Source organism: Mustela nivalis (genome assembly GCF_964662115.1).
Source record: "Mustela nivalis genome assembly, chromosome: 16".
In the NCBI taxonomy this organism is placed as follows: domain Eukaryota; kingdom Metazoa; phylum Chordata; class Mammalia; order Carnivora; family Mustelidae; genus Mustela; species Mustela nivalis.
The window spans coordinates 25381099-25397390 of NC_139035.1; the positions used below are offsets into that span (position 1 = coordinate 25381099).

The window sequence follows — 16292 nt, forward strand, 5'->3', positions numbered from 1 at the left end:
ATCATAGCAATTTACTTTATCCCATCTCCCTCCAACTCCGTGACCGGTTGCTTCCTACCAGCAGAGCAGACCCTCCGTGAGGACGGGCCGGTCACTTTGATCATCTTCGTATGGTTCGTGAGCCTAGGTGAGTCAGGGTGCACACGGCAAAGGCCACGGGCACATCCACAGTGAGAGTCTGAACATCGAGAATGCCAATATTCTCATTCCACAATATTCTATTGGGGAAATTCATCCACTGTGTGCTGTAGGATACAGATTTAGCCTAAAGCAAATGGCATTTATTTATAGCAGACTGTATTTGCAAAATGCTTTGCAGTTTTGGGCCTGTTAACTACATTCCAGGTTGGCTGTTCTTCTACTTATAAGAAAGCGAAGTATCATTGCTGGACTGCAGCGCCTCCGTGGGAGCGGTGAGATGAATTCTGCAACCAGGGATCAGAGGGGGTCGCACCTGGAGCTTCTTGATCACAAGGCACCTTCGCCAATTATAATCTTTTAAGACTTCAGCTGTAGCTCCTTCCTTATGTCCAGACACTTTGTAACTTGTTGAAATTGTATGTTCATTTTACTAAAAGACTGCATAGTGTCTTAAAGTGCTCAGGCGTCTCCACCCAGGAGGTAGAGGGAGCTAAGAGGCAAGAAGTGCCTATGGAACGTCATCCGAGGGGCCAGTGCAGGGGGAGCTGCTGAACCATAAGGAAATAAGGCGGGGTCTCCTCCCCGTGACTCTCCACACACCCACTGCTCTTCTGCCTGCTGCAACATGGAGGGGGAGTTAAAAGCAAATGTCAAAGATCAGACTCTCCTGGAGCTTTTAGGATTTGAACGACTCTTTCACTGACCACAGAGATGATGGTTATAGGTGCTCTCTTTGGGCAAAGGGAGATTTATTTGGGCTTTCACCACCGGACTCCATCATTTTAAGGGGTATTTCCCAATTGTGTCTTCAACTGCGCATGGAAAATGCATTTCCTCTTTGAAAAATCTCTCTCACACACACATCTCTATTCTTCTCTGTAGCCTGAATAGATGGCTTTGGGAGTTCCCTGCTCATCACCTCTGTATAAATCCGGCTCCTCTCCAGACAGCTCCGTACAGCATGACGAGGGAACTGGAGGGGACTTCAGCAGGCCCTCTTTCTAAGGAGCAGAATATTTTCAGGAGAAGGAAAATTGGCTTCTGGATTAAAACAAGAGTTTGGCGGTCTGCTACCCTCTTCTTTGCCATCCTCCTCCCCATGCCTCTCTCCTCCCTAACCTTGCACCTGTCCGGGGCCGGGAGATAGGGAGGGCGATTCCCGAGTCTTGATTTTAATTGGGATCGTCAGAAGACAGCCGCCAGGGAACAGCCCCTCAAATGTTTACAGCAATTACAAGCCTTAATGAATGAGCGCTGGAGGGCAGGGAGGTGGTCACTGTGCTCCACTGTGTTTGGGGATGCAGTGCCCTCTAGTGGCCGCATCTGTCTGTGCACCGGTGCCTCGGAAATAACGGATGGGCCCTTGTCCCACACAGGGATGTTTATAGGGTTTGTGGTGGGGAGGAGGGGGCGGAGTTCTTGGGTATTAGGGAATTAAAGGATGAGAGAAAAGGTGACCTAGTATTTCTCCCTTGAATTAAATTTTACTTCATGTGAAGGATATCCAGGGGATTTTAATTTTCTGTCTCTCAGTTACTTCTGTATCTCACTGTGGATGTTTCTCCTGGGGATACATTTTATGGAATGACGTTACTTGTTAATTTCATACTATTTCTTTGGAAAAAAAAAATGGTACCACAACTTTTTTAAGTAACCAGGGTTACTTCTCCATAAGTTTTTGTGTGGTGCCCAAGTGGCCACACAGAATTCATCACAGAGAGTGTGCTCACGGAAGTCATTTTAGACTTGCTGTCCCCCTCTAGTGGTCATTTCCTGGGAACTCTCCCAGCCCCTGCTGAATCCTTTCTCAACAAAAGGAGGGCTGTGGGTCAATGAAATGCTTCTGACTGTAAGGGCCCTGAGGGTCCTCCAAGAGACCCTCAAGCTCTCTGGCATGGTTTCTTGCACAGCAAGAACTTTTTAAACTTTGTATTGGAAAGAAACACTGTGTTTTCTGATTTTTTAAAAATTTCATTTACTTTCTCAGTGAAAGAAGGCCCGTTTTTCTAGAAATCATTTCAAGAATCCAAACCTCCCTTATCTCTGCCCAGTCCATATAGCCTATTGAAGAAGACTGAGGCATGGCCAGGGCCTGGGTGGGGAGAGCCCTGTTAGACTGTGCTCACCTTACAATCACTCCCAGCCAGGGCGGGGTGGGGGGGGGTGCTGAACAGGGCACCTAAACCTGAATGTGGATCAGGATTTATAGGTGGCAGTGAGTGCCTCTGGGGCTGGCCGGTGTGGGCTCCTGGGCCTCTCTGTTAGACCTCATTCTTCTTTATGGTGTACGTACTTATACAGTTCTTATAACCTAGGGAAGTCTTCAGTTCAACTCTGGGTTTGTTATTAAACAAATTGCAAATGTGAAATAAATGATACCTCACGTTTACAGTCACCGAGTGAGTTCTTCACGTTAGTGTGAAGGAGTTTCTGGAGGAAGCTGCCTCATCTGCGTAACGAGGGTGTTCATTTGGGAAACAAGAGTGTCGTTATGTCTCGTGACATGTCCAAATGGGCTCAGATTACATAGCAAACCCAGGGGAGGAGTGCAGAGAGCTCCCTGGACCCCACAAAAGAGAACCCTGTTAGAAAGTCTGTGAGCTGTAGCTTGAAGTCACCCTGTAAAACCCCTTTACAAAACCTTCTAGTCATTTTCCCTCAATGATCTGGCCCATCAAGTACCATGTTCCTGAGCGGTCCAAGATGACCAGAACGAATGTTCTGTATCTGCCCCTTGTTTCTAGAAGCCCACTGGTCTCCATGAAATTGTTTCATGTTTGGACCTGTAGCTGTGTCGTGAAGGGTCTGGGATCTCTTACGAAGCCCAAGGGCTTTTGGTCAGTGGACTGTACTTCCATCTTTGTCTAGCATGAATAAGTTAGATGGGAAATCATGAAGGCTTGGAACACAAATTCCCAGCCATGTTTCCTTCCACAGGGAACAAAGTATTACTTATTTTCAGGTAGGCATTTCTCATCTTTGTCAGCAAAAATAAACCAAGAATTTCTCTAACTACCTTTCACTCATCAATCAAAGCCTAATGTTATAAATCCGTCTCTTTGCTTTGGAGGGCCCAAGCTCCCTCCCATCTTCCACGCACTGAAGAATAAGGAAGCAGAAAAGTCCTCTTCCTTCCCAGTAACTTCAAGGCTTTGGAATCGGATGAACCTGGACTCAAACCCCAGCACTTACAACATCCTCGCTGTGTGACCTTGAGGGTCTTGGCCTCGTTTTCCTCCTCCATAAGATGGGTGCGGTGGTGGAACTTCATGCAGAGAGCTCTTGCATGGGTTCAAGGGGGCCCATGACAGACCTTACTTCACAGTTTAAGTAAACTTACCTCTCCTTCTGATTAAAACTCTTATGATGATGACTGGACATGTACTAGCCACTGTGTTATGTGCTTTAAAAACATGTTGCCATTTATTTATTCCTCACACTTCACCTGTGGGCACACTGAATATCTTCATCTTACGGATGAAGAACTGAGTCCCTGAGTCATCACTGTTGTTACCATTTGGATTGTTGACAGTCGCAGACCCCGCACAGACACCGCCGAGGCATCCCTCCGAGGAGGGGATGGGGGGAGCTGAGGATTCTCCAAAAGGCAACAACCCGCTCTCACATATGGAAGGTCATTTGAACCCTAATAGGTTAGAGGGGGGACGGGTTCCCCGCATTGACGGGGACGTCAGAGTCATGTCCCTAACAGTGACATTTTGTGACCTTCCTAAGATTTGACTCCAGCACTCAGGGGCCGCGAGATCATGCAAGACCTTGCTCTTTCGCCTGCCTCATTGTCCTTTTTCATTTTGGGTCTGGCAGGCAACTCCCCATCTGACGAGTCAGAGGAGCGGGAAAGAGACCCCAAGGTGCTGACGTTCCCAGAGTACATCGCCAGCCTGTCAGAGTCCGGCACCAAGCGCATGGCAGCTGGGGTCCGCATGGAATGCCAGAGCAAGGGACGATGCCCCTCCTCCTGTCCCCTGTGCCACGTGACATCCAGCCCTGACACTCCGGCTGAGCCAGTCCTGCTGGAAGTGACCAGAGCAGCCCCCATCTACGAACTGGTGACCAACAACCAGACCCAGAGGGTAAGAGGCCCGGGACTCGGGGGACTCAAGGAAGCATCAGCAACAACAGAGGGCTTTCGGGCGACAGGGTATAGCTGAGCTCCATGCTAGCGTATGGATACTGAGATGTTTTGTTCAGCTAATCCAGGCACATAATTTGCTTAGATTCGCATGTTTGTATATTAAGTCAAAGCAGGGCATCCACAACCCCCAAGGTAAGGACTCGGGAGTCACAGCTCAGCATCTGTGGAGGTTCTCGAGAGGTAAGCGCTGGGAGGGAGGAGGAGGATCGGGAGGTGTGGCACTCACAGCCACCAGAGCCACGGTTCAGAAAGCCTCAGGGACAGTCATGGGGGAAGGCTGGCTCCCCTAACAGATCTCGAGCCTGGACTGGCTGCAGCGAGGCTAGGAGGAGTGTGTCCGGCATAGGTCCTAGAGGGAAGGGTCTGTTCTTAGCCCCAGAGGAATGGTTCCCTGCCCGTGGCTCTGACTCTAAGAACAAAGACCACAAAACACCACATCCGTGCAAATCTTCTGCCTTATGTTATACTGCGAGGTCATGACACGTTGCAAGCACCCCTCCGTTCTCTGTGTGGCTTCCTTTCCAAAAGTGCTGAGAAAATGAATGGAGCCAAAGGGACAAGCTGGAGAACTGTGGCAGAAGCAGGGGCTTACCTCAGTCCCTAGCTCTCAGATCTCCTCAAGGACACAAAGAACAGAGCGGGTCACACTGACGATAGCAAGAATAAAAGCAGGAAAGCTCAGGGTGTGGGGCTTCTGACACCACAAGCAAAGGTGACCTTGAGGGACAAGACATGGTAGACTCAGAGCAGAGAGCTCCTTACCTGCCTGAGAGCTCCGTCCATCCAGGTAGGGTGATAATTGCTTTCTCTTTCCTCTTTTAAGGGACACCTGGTGTGTCACAGTTGTTTCATAGGTGATGCTCAGACCAGCAGGGAGCGATTCTGCACGTGTGTGCTGCTCTCGCCTTTCTGCCTCTGCCGATGATATTTCACTGAATGTTTGAAAATAAGGTTCCTCACAGGAACAAAAGGATAAGTGGTTCCTTTGGCCTATGAGCCCCTCTTCATTCTGGTGGAAGTGACGGGGGAAGAAGAGCTTGGGATAAGAGACCGTGGAAGGGGGGCTTGCGAGGATGACAAGCAGGAAGGGTTGATGTCACCATGGAGACCCAGCGTTGCAGTGGCTTTAATCCAGCACCCTCCCTGTCCCGCTTTATCTCCTGAGAGCACCCAGGGCTGCTGCCGCTGGTGCCCCAAGAGCTCTGAGCACTTACCCCAGGGGTACACTCACAGAGGTGGGGGTACACGCACAGCACCACCCTAGGAGACAAGGCGGCAAAGCTGCAGAGTAAGGAAAAGCTGCGGGGGAAGAGGATGACAAAGGTTCCCAGCGTCCCGCAGGGGCGTTGTGGGCAAAACGGGGAAGCTGGGAATCTGTGTCTTTGGCATCTATTTGTGGGAAACTAAAGGAATTTGTGTTGCTAGCATCTCCCTCCCTGGATCTCCTACTGGCCAGACCTTGGCCCTTCCCTGTCTCCCTGCACAGGTTTTAAGAGAGGGCTTGGGAGAGACCATCCATCGGGCCATATTTGAACATGGTAATTTCTAAACTTCTAAATACATAGACAAGGTGGCCCAAGGTGCTTCTGTCCCCATCCCAGGATTCTTTTCTCTTACTCCTTAGATATAGTCTGTCTTCTCTCTTCATTCTCTCTACTCCTCTGCTTTTCCTTCCGATTTTCCCTTCCTCGCAAAGTATGTGGATGTGGAATGAAGAGGCCAAAGAAGAGGGGTGCTAAGTCATGACACTAACTCAGTGTGTGTTCTTCTCTAGCCCTCTGGTAGGAGTGGGGCCAAATTTTCCAACCTCTCTTGGGTTCCTTCTGTTGGACTAGATCACCCATGTCACATTTCAGTCTACTGATGAGCAGCAGTCTAGAACCCAGGAGGTCCAACCATATAACCCATCAGGTATCTCCAACCCAACATCTCCCAGCCCAAACAGACACCCTTGTGCCTCAGTCTCAGGGAATGGGATTCTTTTCTACCAAGTTGCTGCAGCTGGAGGCCAAATAGGCTTCCCTGACTCTTCTTGTCACTCCCCGATATCTGCCTGTCACCAGGGGTCACAGATCCTTTGACTCCATCCCCCCGTGACTGTACCCGCTCCCAGCCACCCACTGCAACAACAGCGCACCACCTCCTCGTTACAGTAGCCTCTTGCTGGGGTTCCCGTGAGGCCCATCAGAGTTCTCTGTCCCATGTGGACGTCCGATCCTGTAGCTTCAGGGCGATCCAGGGCTCTGCAGGATCTGCTAAACACGACCTGAAGTCCTTGGCAGATCGTTAGAAGGGCAGGTCATTGTCCAATTTGGTCCTTGCATACGTGGTTGGGTTGTGCCCCCACTATGCTTTGTATTCTGTCCTCCAAATTCTAACTCCGGGTGCCTCCTTAAACACCACACGTTTTCTGTTGTGCATCTGGCCCTTCAGACTCGTCCCTCTCTCTCCCAGGAATGGCCTCGCCTACACTTCTGCCACGGGCAAGCTCTTGCGAGGACAGTGCTTCCAGGTTTCAGCTCCAGCGTCCACAGCTGTGCTCAGCCCTCCATTATTCTCCCAGGCCAGCCCCGTTCCTTCAAGTGGCTCCCACTGTCTGTGTCCCTACATCTTCTGAAGCACGTGTCACCTGCTGTCGCGAGGACTCGTGTGTTTGTTTATGGATTCGTCCCGCAGAGTCTGCGAAGCACTCATTCGTCTGTGGAATCCCAGTGCCGAGCAGCAGCTGACACATAGCTGAGGCTCCACTGAGTAAGCGAGTGAAAGAAATGGAGGAATGACCAGATGGGTGAACGTGGCCTGAAAGTTCGGCTGCTTTCTCTAAAACAAAATAAGAACAAAAAAATGGGAAAATCCTGGTTCATTTCTGGAATCAGGATTAAATCCAATAACAAATGAGAATCCCCATGCAATGCCTGCTACATTCTAGCTATCAAGGAAAATGTTTTTTTTTTTCCTCTTCCTTTCCAGAAGGGCTCCTTCTTGAGTTCCCCGCTTCTACCCCATCCTACCTTCTGTAGTGACCGATAGCCTAGGGTTCAGGAGTAGGAACTTGTAGAATTGTGTGAACTGAAGGTGGAAAGTGAAAGCTTTTGAGAAAATGTCTGTCATCCTAAGTGTTGGTCCTTACTCCTTGGGGTTGAAAATCTGATCACACTGCTCCCCTGTTTAAAACACTTTAATGGCTTCCACCTGCCCTTAGAATGTGACACTGTCCCTTACCATGGACCCCAGGGCCCCTGTAACTGGCCCCGCCCCCTCCCACTTGCTGAGCCCGTCTCTGCCCTTCACTCTAGCTCTGACAGCCAGAGGAGCCTTTTCTCAGTTGACTTTAGAGGTCTAGTTTCACCCAGGCTGAAGGCATCTTAATACTGGTTTTTCCACCTGGGACACTTGCCCATCTTTTCTCACCGGATAACTCTTGATCTGTCCTTCCAAGTTCAGATAAAAATGCACATCCGCATGGAAACCTTCCCAAACCCCTCCGTGAGATTGTCTCCCTTCCTTGTCCCTACTGTCCTAATTTACCCTTCTCCTTTAGAGTCCTTGCCACCAGTCCTAGTAATTTGGTTACTTACGTAACTTCTGCTTGTTTATTATTTGGCTGCAAGATTATGTGGGCAGGGGCTGAGTATATCTAAGGTCCACTGTATCCTTAATGCTGAGCCCAGAGCCGGACCCTTACAGGTGCTCACCTAGTAATTGTTGACTAAAGGCTGTATGCGGGCCGTCACAATTTCCTCTTTATTCTGCTTCTCTCAGGGAAAGTCGGTTTTCTTAGTTTAAGAACGTGTACTTTTGATTCGAATTTGGTTCAGTCAGGCAAAGTATGCAGTGAGCACCTACGGCACACCGGGTTCCCGGCTGGGAGCCGGCCGGGAACCCGTCACCTGGAGCTCAGGCTCTGGTGCGGGCCCCCACTCACTAGGTGAGTAAGTCGCTAACCTCCCCGGCTCGGAGCGTCCTCCACTGTAAATTCTGTTTACCACGGAGCTCAAACTACAGTGTTAGCCCGAAAAGGGCCTTGAAATTTTAAAACTACACACAGATTATAATGATAATCAAGAATTGGTCCCTGTTCCCTAGAAGCTCCCAGTCAGGGGGTGGGCGGGTGGGAAAGGGGTTACTATGGAAGTTTATTTCAACTGTTCTAACCTAAGATGGCCTACAGGAAATCCTGGAGGCACATCACTTAGGGTATCAGCTTTCAGCTTGGACATCTCAATTTTTATAGAGTTATCTATCATTTTTTTGCTTATTCTCTTGTTTTCTCTTTTTCTTCCTTCCTTCCTTCTTTCTTCCTTCCTCCCTCCCCACTCCTCCCCCCACCGCCGCATCCCCTCTTTTCAATTTTTTTGGCCTAAAATTTTCCGAGATGACTGCTACTTCATTTCTCTAATTTACTAATTCTGTGTGGGTTTGGTAAGAGTGGGTCGGAGAGAAGAGACCCACAGGAAAACAGAGGCTGCAGACAGCGAGCCGACCCAGAGAGAAAGCTGATCTCGGCCACAGTGGATGGCCACGTGCCTTGCAGCCAGGCTTGCTCGCCCTCTCCCTGTCCCCGGGCTGGGGTTGAGGCAGCAGGGCCCCACTGGAGAGTCCAGTGCCCATCAGGATCTGTTGCACCAGGGAATTGCCCCATCTCGAGTTCTGTTCCTTGATTTGTCTAATTTTATCCTTTTGTCCGTTCACCAATGAGGGCAGTAGCAGCTGTGAAATCACTGTGTGTAAAGAATTTTTCTAGGTTTTGTTTGCTTCCATAGAGGACCCGAGCCTGTCATCCAGACACAGTAATGATCGCTGATGTTTACTGATGACCGAGGCACTATTTATACGTGACTAATGTGTGCAGTGCACAGGTCCTGCGCTCTGCCCTGTGGCATCTCTTGTTTCGTGGAATCATCACCACAGCCCAGTGGGGAGAGGGCTGTTTCTGCCCCGTGTTTCCCATTGAGGAGACCAAGTTGGTCTAATTTGCTGCAGGTCCCACGGCAGGGGCTGGCCAAGCTGAAGTCCTCACCCAGGGCGGAGGGCTCTGGAACGCGGTTCTTCACCTGTGCATGGCACGGTGCCTGCTTTCCACCAGGAAAAAGAGGCCTCACAGGCACGCACAACCCAAGGAAGAGCTGCCTAAATACTGTATGTGAGGGACAAGGCACGTGAAGGAACGCAGCGGAGGCCGTGCTGCGCAGGACCCAGAGGGCAGACGAGACTGCCCGGAGAGGCATTTGAGAAAGGGCCGAGTGCTTCCGGGCAGATGGAAGAAGGGTCAGGCCAGTGTGTGGTCAAGAGGTTATTGTTGCTAGGGCCCTGGGTGTGGCGTGACAGATGGATGGAGAAGGAGGGAGAAGTAAGACTCCCTTCCAGGGTGACAGCCCTCGACCACAGGGATGAACCGGTACACTCATGGGACAGCAGCGCTCGGAAGGTCCTGTGAGGGCTGGCTTCCCAGAATCGGTCTCTTGGGGTAGGAACTGTAGGTCAAGAAAATGGTGACATGGGGCTCCAACCTACCGGCTGGAAGTTCTCTAGAACCAAGCAGAGCCTGGATTGTGTCTCCTGACTCTAGCGACACAGCCCTGGCTCCTGGACACTCACCCTTCCCTCTTTTACAGCTCTTGCAGGAGGCTATCATGAGCTCACTGTGGTGCTCGGGGACCGGAGATGTCATCGAGGACTGGTGTCGATGCGACGCCACGGCTTTTGGAGCGGATGGACTCCCCACCTGTGCGCCTCTCCCGCAGCCCGTGTACGCCTCCCCTTCTCTGCCTCGGTTGCGTGCCCGCTCCACTGGGTTCTGCCAATGTCTCTTAGACAGCGTCCACTCGTGGGAAAGCAGGAAGCTGGGTGCCCGGAACAGGAAGAAAAACGCGAGGCCTCAGCGAGCCTTCGATCTTAGGGGAGGCTACCCACAGAATGTCACCATAGAAGACATGGTCTGATGAGGGTTATCAGAGACATTTAGGTCAACAAGTGTGAAAGGGAATGGTCATGTCTGAATTTGGGGCATGGTGAAAGCTTCACGAAGGAGATGGCACTTGAATTTCTCCCTGAAGGTAGAGAGGGTAGGACAGCACGGGCAGAAGATCAGACAGGGAAAGTGACGTGGCAGTGGAGGAAGTGAGAGATCGGTAGTGAGACTCCACGAGGCCAGGGACACATTTCCAGGGTAGCGGCACTGTGTGGAGCCGTTAGGTACTGTTACCGCTTCTGTTTAAGAGACAAGGAAATGCATTCAGATGGGCTGAATGGTTTTTCCAAGGTCATCAAGCAGAAAGCAGAGCTGCCGCCCCTAAGAGGCTGTGATCTCAGCCATGATAGTGCAGAGAGGACACGATGAAAAGATGACTTTGGGTAGAACCAAAGGTGGTGGCGGAGGGGAGGGGGTTGTGGGCGACTTACTGGTGTGGGAGGGAGTTGAGAATGGACCTATGACTTCGGCCCCGGTGGCTGGGAAGACGGGAAGGTCATAGCTGAGAAAAGAAGCATCAGGGGATATGCAGGTTTGAGGAGGAGGCGGGTGTCTGGTTGGACTCGTCTCGGAGACAGAGCAGGGAACTTCTACCGAGATGCTCAGTGGTCAGAGGGAAGGATGGCTTGGAGAAATAAACCCTAGAGATAAAAAGATTTAAATCAACCCCAAATAAATGAGCAACAGAACCACAGGTAGGAGAAAGAGAGAAAGAATGCTCCCGAATAAATATCAGCTGGGAAGAGGAGAGGGTTGGAGATGGGCAGTCGGGGCTGTCTTCATTTGAGGGGTGAACAGAACACAGAGGGCTGCAGAGATGGTTCAGGACGAATGTGTCTAATTTCCTTGCTCTCAGGGGAAGGCTGGACAGACCTGGGCAAATCCCTGTAAGCCTGACAGGCTAAGGCCTGAGGCAGGCACCCGCTTAGCCTCTACTGTGGCGTGTGCCCTGGGAGTGAAGCACAGAAATATGGTGTCTCATAAGGAGTCTGGCAGGAACAGCTGGCGTCCCATGGCCCCATGGGTGGCTGAGGCAAAGAAAGCCCAAAGGGAGGCTCAGGACCCTTGGGAGTAGGAGAGCTGAGGCAGCAGGAGCGAGCCAGCAGGAGGACACCAGCAAGCGAGAGGCTGGTCCTGTGGCTGCTGCCCTCAGGCCTGTTGCAGGGACGTGCTGTTGGGCCTCGAAGAGCCAGGACTGAGCGGAAGAGACCCGAGAAAGAGGAGAGCACAACAGTAGACAGCGCAAACCAACGTCTTCTCTTGTCTCCATGCCCTCTCTCTGTGGGTACTTTTAGATACACCAGTGCTTGGATTCCTGCTCTTTTAAGAGGCCATGACTAGGGCCTCTTGAGTCAAAAGAGAATCAAGCTCATTATTAGTCATAGTCCTTTCTTCTGGTTTCAAGGGAGCCACTAGAAGCGGATGGTGCTTCTGGATGGATTCACCCACTAAGAAAATTACCTGAATTTTGACACAACACTGAAGCCACTAAATAGTTATCATCAAGTGGACACAAGATCCCACCACTGGTGTCTTAGGGCTGATTTCCTTTCTAAGCCTGCGTTTACAGTATGTTATTGATAACGATCAAATTGGGCTAAATTTCCATAAACAGGAACATTTATTAAGGATTTCACTTCTCTTGTCAACTTTAATCACTTCCTTTAGTAGCAGACTGTAGTTTCTTGAACGTTTCTTGGTAATTGGAAAGAGAAATGCTCTCTGGTTTTACACAAGTCTATGTAAATCACTCATGCTGCTGTTTTCTCAGTAGAGGCCGGCGTTAGTCCACATTTTCACAGAATCTGACTTCTCAGAAAGGCTTAGTTACGTACTTAAGCTTCCTAATGCTTTTTTCTTGAAAATAGCACCCGGCATATGACTCTAATTAATGACTTTGTCAATATCCGCTCTGTTTTGGGTCTAGTCCATCTTCCATGTCATATGCAAACTATGCAGTCCTTCATAGCAAGCCACTAAGCCGCATGTGTTTTGCATTACTTTCCCACTGGTTGGATTCCTTGCTATTGCTCCCACAGCCTCCCATGCTTTCTTCTTAAAGTTCTTATCACACGTTATTACAGTCACATGTATCATTGTGTGTTTTCTGTTGACCACCCCACGGGAGAAGGTGGCTGGAGCCAGCTCGTGCACTGCTCCTTCTTGAGCACCAAGCGCATTCTGATACGTGATCGGTGCTCAACAAGCATTTGCTGAATTGAAATGGACCATTGCCTTGGTGTGCTCTGTCTGTAGCACCTGGCACAGTGACCCCCTGAGACCAGAGACAGACATCTGTGGGCTGAGTAAAGAGCAGAGGCCGATGGTGATGGGAGGTCGTGAGATATGGGGACCAAGGATGATGGTGAATGGCAGGGATGGTGTGTGACAGAGGGAGACTGGAATGCACAGCGGCTTGGAGAATCCCCAGAAGTCGGTGGTCTAGAAACAAACCTGGAACTGGAAGCAAGTGAGAAATCTGAGATACACCTGTGAAGTCCGAACAAGGCAACAAATTGAAACCACTTGGACCATGAGGAAATCCATATCGCAGACGTCAGTAACGTGTAGGGAGTCTCCGCAAGGCACAAGGATGTATGAAATAGCAAGGCCAAAGAATGGACAAAATGGATAATTTGCATGGAAGGAGGAGATTCTGAATTGGGAAAGCAAAGAAAGACTGGAATTAGGAATCAGGATGTTCAACGAAACCCAAGAGCAGAGAAAGAAACTGAAATTGGAGCCCAAGTTTGCAGCCATAGGACATCACCCCGAGGAGAACTTGACCTGTGGGCAACTTTCTCTTGCCCAGTAACGCCCCCCAGGAGCATGGCCTCCAAACTGAGCCTGTCGCAAGGCCCAGCGAGCAGAAGGTATCAGGAAGAAAATCTATTAGTGTTGATAGCGAGAGAGGAAGCTGGGGTCCCCCACAGGGCAGATCCTGATAACGCTATGGAAACTGAGCTGACCTTGGCCTTGTTAAGGCCAGGGCTCTCCCAGATACCGCCTCAGTGAGCCATGGTATGAACTTTATTGGCACATTCTCCTATTTTTAAGAGCAAATCCAGAAATTACATTTCCAGGCCCTATACACAGCCACCCAGAAGGCTCTGTCCGCTGACCCTATAAGAGGTAGACGCTCATTCATCTTTGATTCACCTACTTATTGACTTATTTGCAAACAAACATTGAGTTCCTAATCTATAACAGGCAATTAAGAGTAATAACATACAGATTCCAGGGATCTCCAAGAACCATGGCTCTCTAGTAAAGGAGCCAGGTGCTCAGAGAGACCCTTGCAGTGGTTGGTTGAGAAAGGTTAGAAGGAAGACTTGAGTGTGTCACCATTGAGAAAGTGGCCAGCATTGGAAGGGCACTGCAGGGCTCGACAGGGTCCTCATGTCATGTCTCTTCCTGTGTTGTACTCAGGCTGAGACTCTCCACGGTTCATGAGCCCAGCAGCACCCTCGTGGTCCTGGAGTGGGAACACTCAGAGCCTCCAATCGGGGTGCAGATTGTAGATTACCTCATTCGTCAAGAAAAGGTCACGGACAGGATGGACCACTCCAAGGTGGAGACAGGTGAGTCTCTCTGACTTTATGGGTTCATCTCAATCCATTGGTAAAAGGAAGAGAAAAGAAAAATGTCCTGCCTTCTGGTCTATGCTCCAGGTCCCCGGTGTCCAAGGGCAGTGCAGGAGAAGCTGGGGTGAGGGTGTGTGCAGGGAGCGGGGAACAAGAACAGCCATCTCATCCATTTAAGAGTTTTGCGTGGTGAACCTCTGACAGAGTCTTGTTTTGATTTTGTTTTTCTTTTTGTTTATTAAAGAGGTGTCCATTTCATTGCCTCTAGGCACACTCACAAAGAAACAATACAGTACACTAGTTATCCTAGCCCACAATTAGGAAACAATTCTGTGCTAACCACTGCCATGATTACAGAAAAAAAAAAAAATTCCTTTGCTAATAACCCCCCTCTGGGCAAAAGCATGAGCAAACAGATGTGCTTACCCCATGTCTTGTCCTAAAGCAAACTCTGCAGTTGCCAGGTCCCGCTAGAAGAGGGAAGGCTTCAAGAAGTGGAAACACCCCATGAACAATGTCCCATGTCTTAGTATTTTGCTGCCTACACGTAGGGAAAGGTCAACATAAATCATCCCTAAAACCCATGCGTGAGTGTGGTCCCCCACAGGACGGTGGCGTCCGCAGTCTGAGCAGGGTAAAAAAGCTCTCCCGAAATGGTCATCGAGCTCGGGAGACACATGCACGGCCTTCTGGCACGGAGAGCTGTCCATTGCTACCTCCGAGGCCGTCTCTGATGTGTACAGGTGCTGCAAAGGGCTGGCAGGGACCGCTGCCCACAGCAGCTGCTCCCTGCCCTTGCCAAGAACATTTCATAAAAGAACTCACACGTGTGCGTACATCTTGCCATAGTTGTTTCTGAACTCACTCTGGACAAATGGCTCTAAATTGATTAAACATGAAACAGAAAAGACAATTCCTTCTAGGTCTTTTTTCTCTACGAGAAGTTCAAGAAGATTGGGGACCAAGAATCAAGCAGCTCTAATGTTAAGTTCTCATGGAACTAGTGCCATCTCCTTGCTTGGCCAGCATGTTTCTCATGGCCTTTTCCATTCCTCCCCACCCACCCACCCCCGGACAGAGACGGTGCTGAGCTTTGTGGACGACATCATCTCTGGAGCAAAGTCTCCTTGTGCCATGCCCGCTCAGGTGCCAGACAGACAGCTCACCACCATCTCTCTGATCATCCGATGCCTGGAACCGGACACCATCTACATGTGAGTGACATACGCTTGCCTAGCTGTTTCTTACCCTGAATGTCCCATGGCTCTGAGCTCCTTCCTTTTTGTGCTTGAGTTCCCTCAAGAAACTCAGGAAGATATTTTGCATTCCTCAAGTCTTATCCTGATTGGCATTATAGAGAACTTTCTAGAAAGGGAGGATTAAGAAAGGCAGGAGAGCCCCATCCTTCAAAGAGTTTGCAACACAGAAAGGAAATATACAAACAACTCACTTTAATATCAGAGAGGAAGACATAGGGGCTAGATGGAAGGGCAGGATATGTGGAAGAGAAGAGAAAGGAGTGGCTCATTCTGACAAGAGTGGACATCACTTACTTGGGTCGTGTAGAATTTCAGTAGGTAGAGTGATGTGGGAAAAGGCAGAGCAGGCTGTGGAACCAGCAAGGGCAAAAGCAAAGAGGCATGAAGGTGAGTAGCAGGAAGTCCAATCGAGCGGAAGCAGATGGTGAGTACAAGGGAATGGAAGAAAGTGATTCTGGAAAAATAGAGTGAATGCTCTAAGTCAAGGGAGATTATTATTTTTTTTTTTTTTTTAGATGAAAACTGCAGAATAGCAAGAACTCTGGTTTAGGAAGCTAGTTCCAGTGACTTTGAAATAGTTTATAGAGGCAGAGATGGTCAGCACGTTTCTCCAAAGAAAACACTGTGGACTCCTATCTCCTGGCACTTGGAATAGCCCCATTCTCCCTGGAAGTGCTTCCTCGTTTCTCCCTGTGCTCCTGGAACAATAGGAAAGTAGTTGTGAAGCAGAGACATTAAAAAAAAAAAAAAAAAAAAAAAAAAAAAAAAAAAAAAAAACCACCAAAAGAGGAGAGAGACTGAAAGAATCCAAGTCATGATGAGAAAATTGGGAGAAGGGGGCAAGGCAGAATCCCTGGTGATGTAGTTCTGGGACCTTTGGACCCCATAGGTGTGAAATACATTTTACAGTTTACAGATGAGGTCACAAGAATAGAGTCAAAGTAGCCAGAATAAATCACTTCCATTTCCACAGGTAAAGAATTCAAAGGTTAAAAACAAGACAACCTACCAGAAATGTGAGTGGCATGGATTCCAAGATGAACGTAGATGCTTAGGCTCAATGTCTTTCATCGAGGAAAGAGCTGGGGGCCCTACTAGTAAGATACATAGAGGCAAGGGATATTCTAGAGGAGCTGGAAAATACAGAGAGATGGAAAGGTTGATACCAGGACAAGGGAAAG

The 16292-nt window shown here is 49.5% G+C and overlaps 1 protein-coding gene across 3 annotated transcripts in view; it reads left to right on the forward strand.

Moving 5' to 3' along the window:
* The window catches only part of ASTN1 (astrotactin 1), a 317783-nt gene that overhangs the window by 279739 nt on the left and 21752 nt on the right, over positions 1 to 16292 (forward strand). For all 3 annotated transcript variants that reach the window (XM_082702614.1, XM_082702612.1, XM_082702613.1), the window contains 4 exons: positions 3967 to 4235; positions 9913 to 10046; positions 13698 to 13849; positions 14931 to 15066. In XM_082702614.1, coding sequence (XP_082558740.1) covers positions 3967 to 4235; positions 9913 to 10046; positions 13698 to 13849; positions 14931 to 15066 — 691 coding nt within the window. The remainder of the gene's footprint in view (positions 1 to 3966; positions 4236 to 9912; positions 10047 to 13697; positions 13850 to 14930; positions 15067 to 16292) is intronic.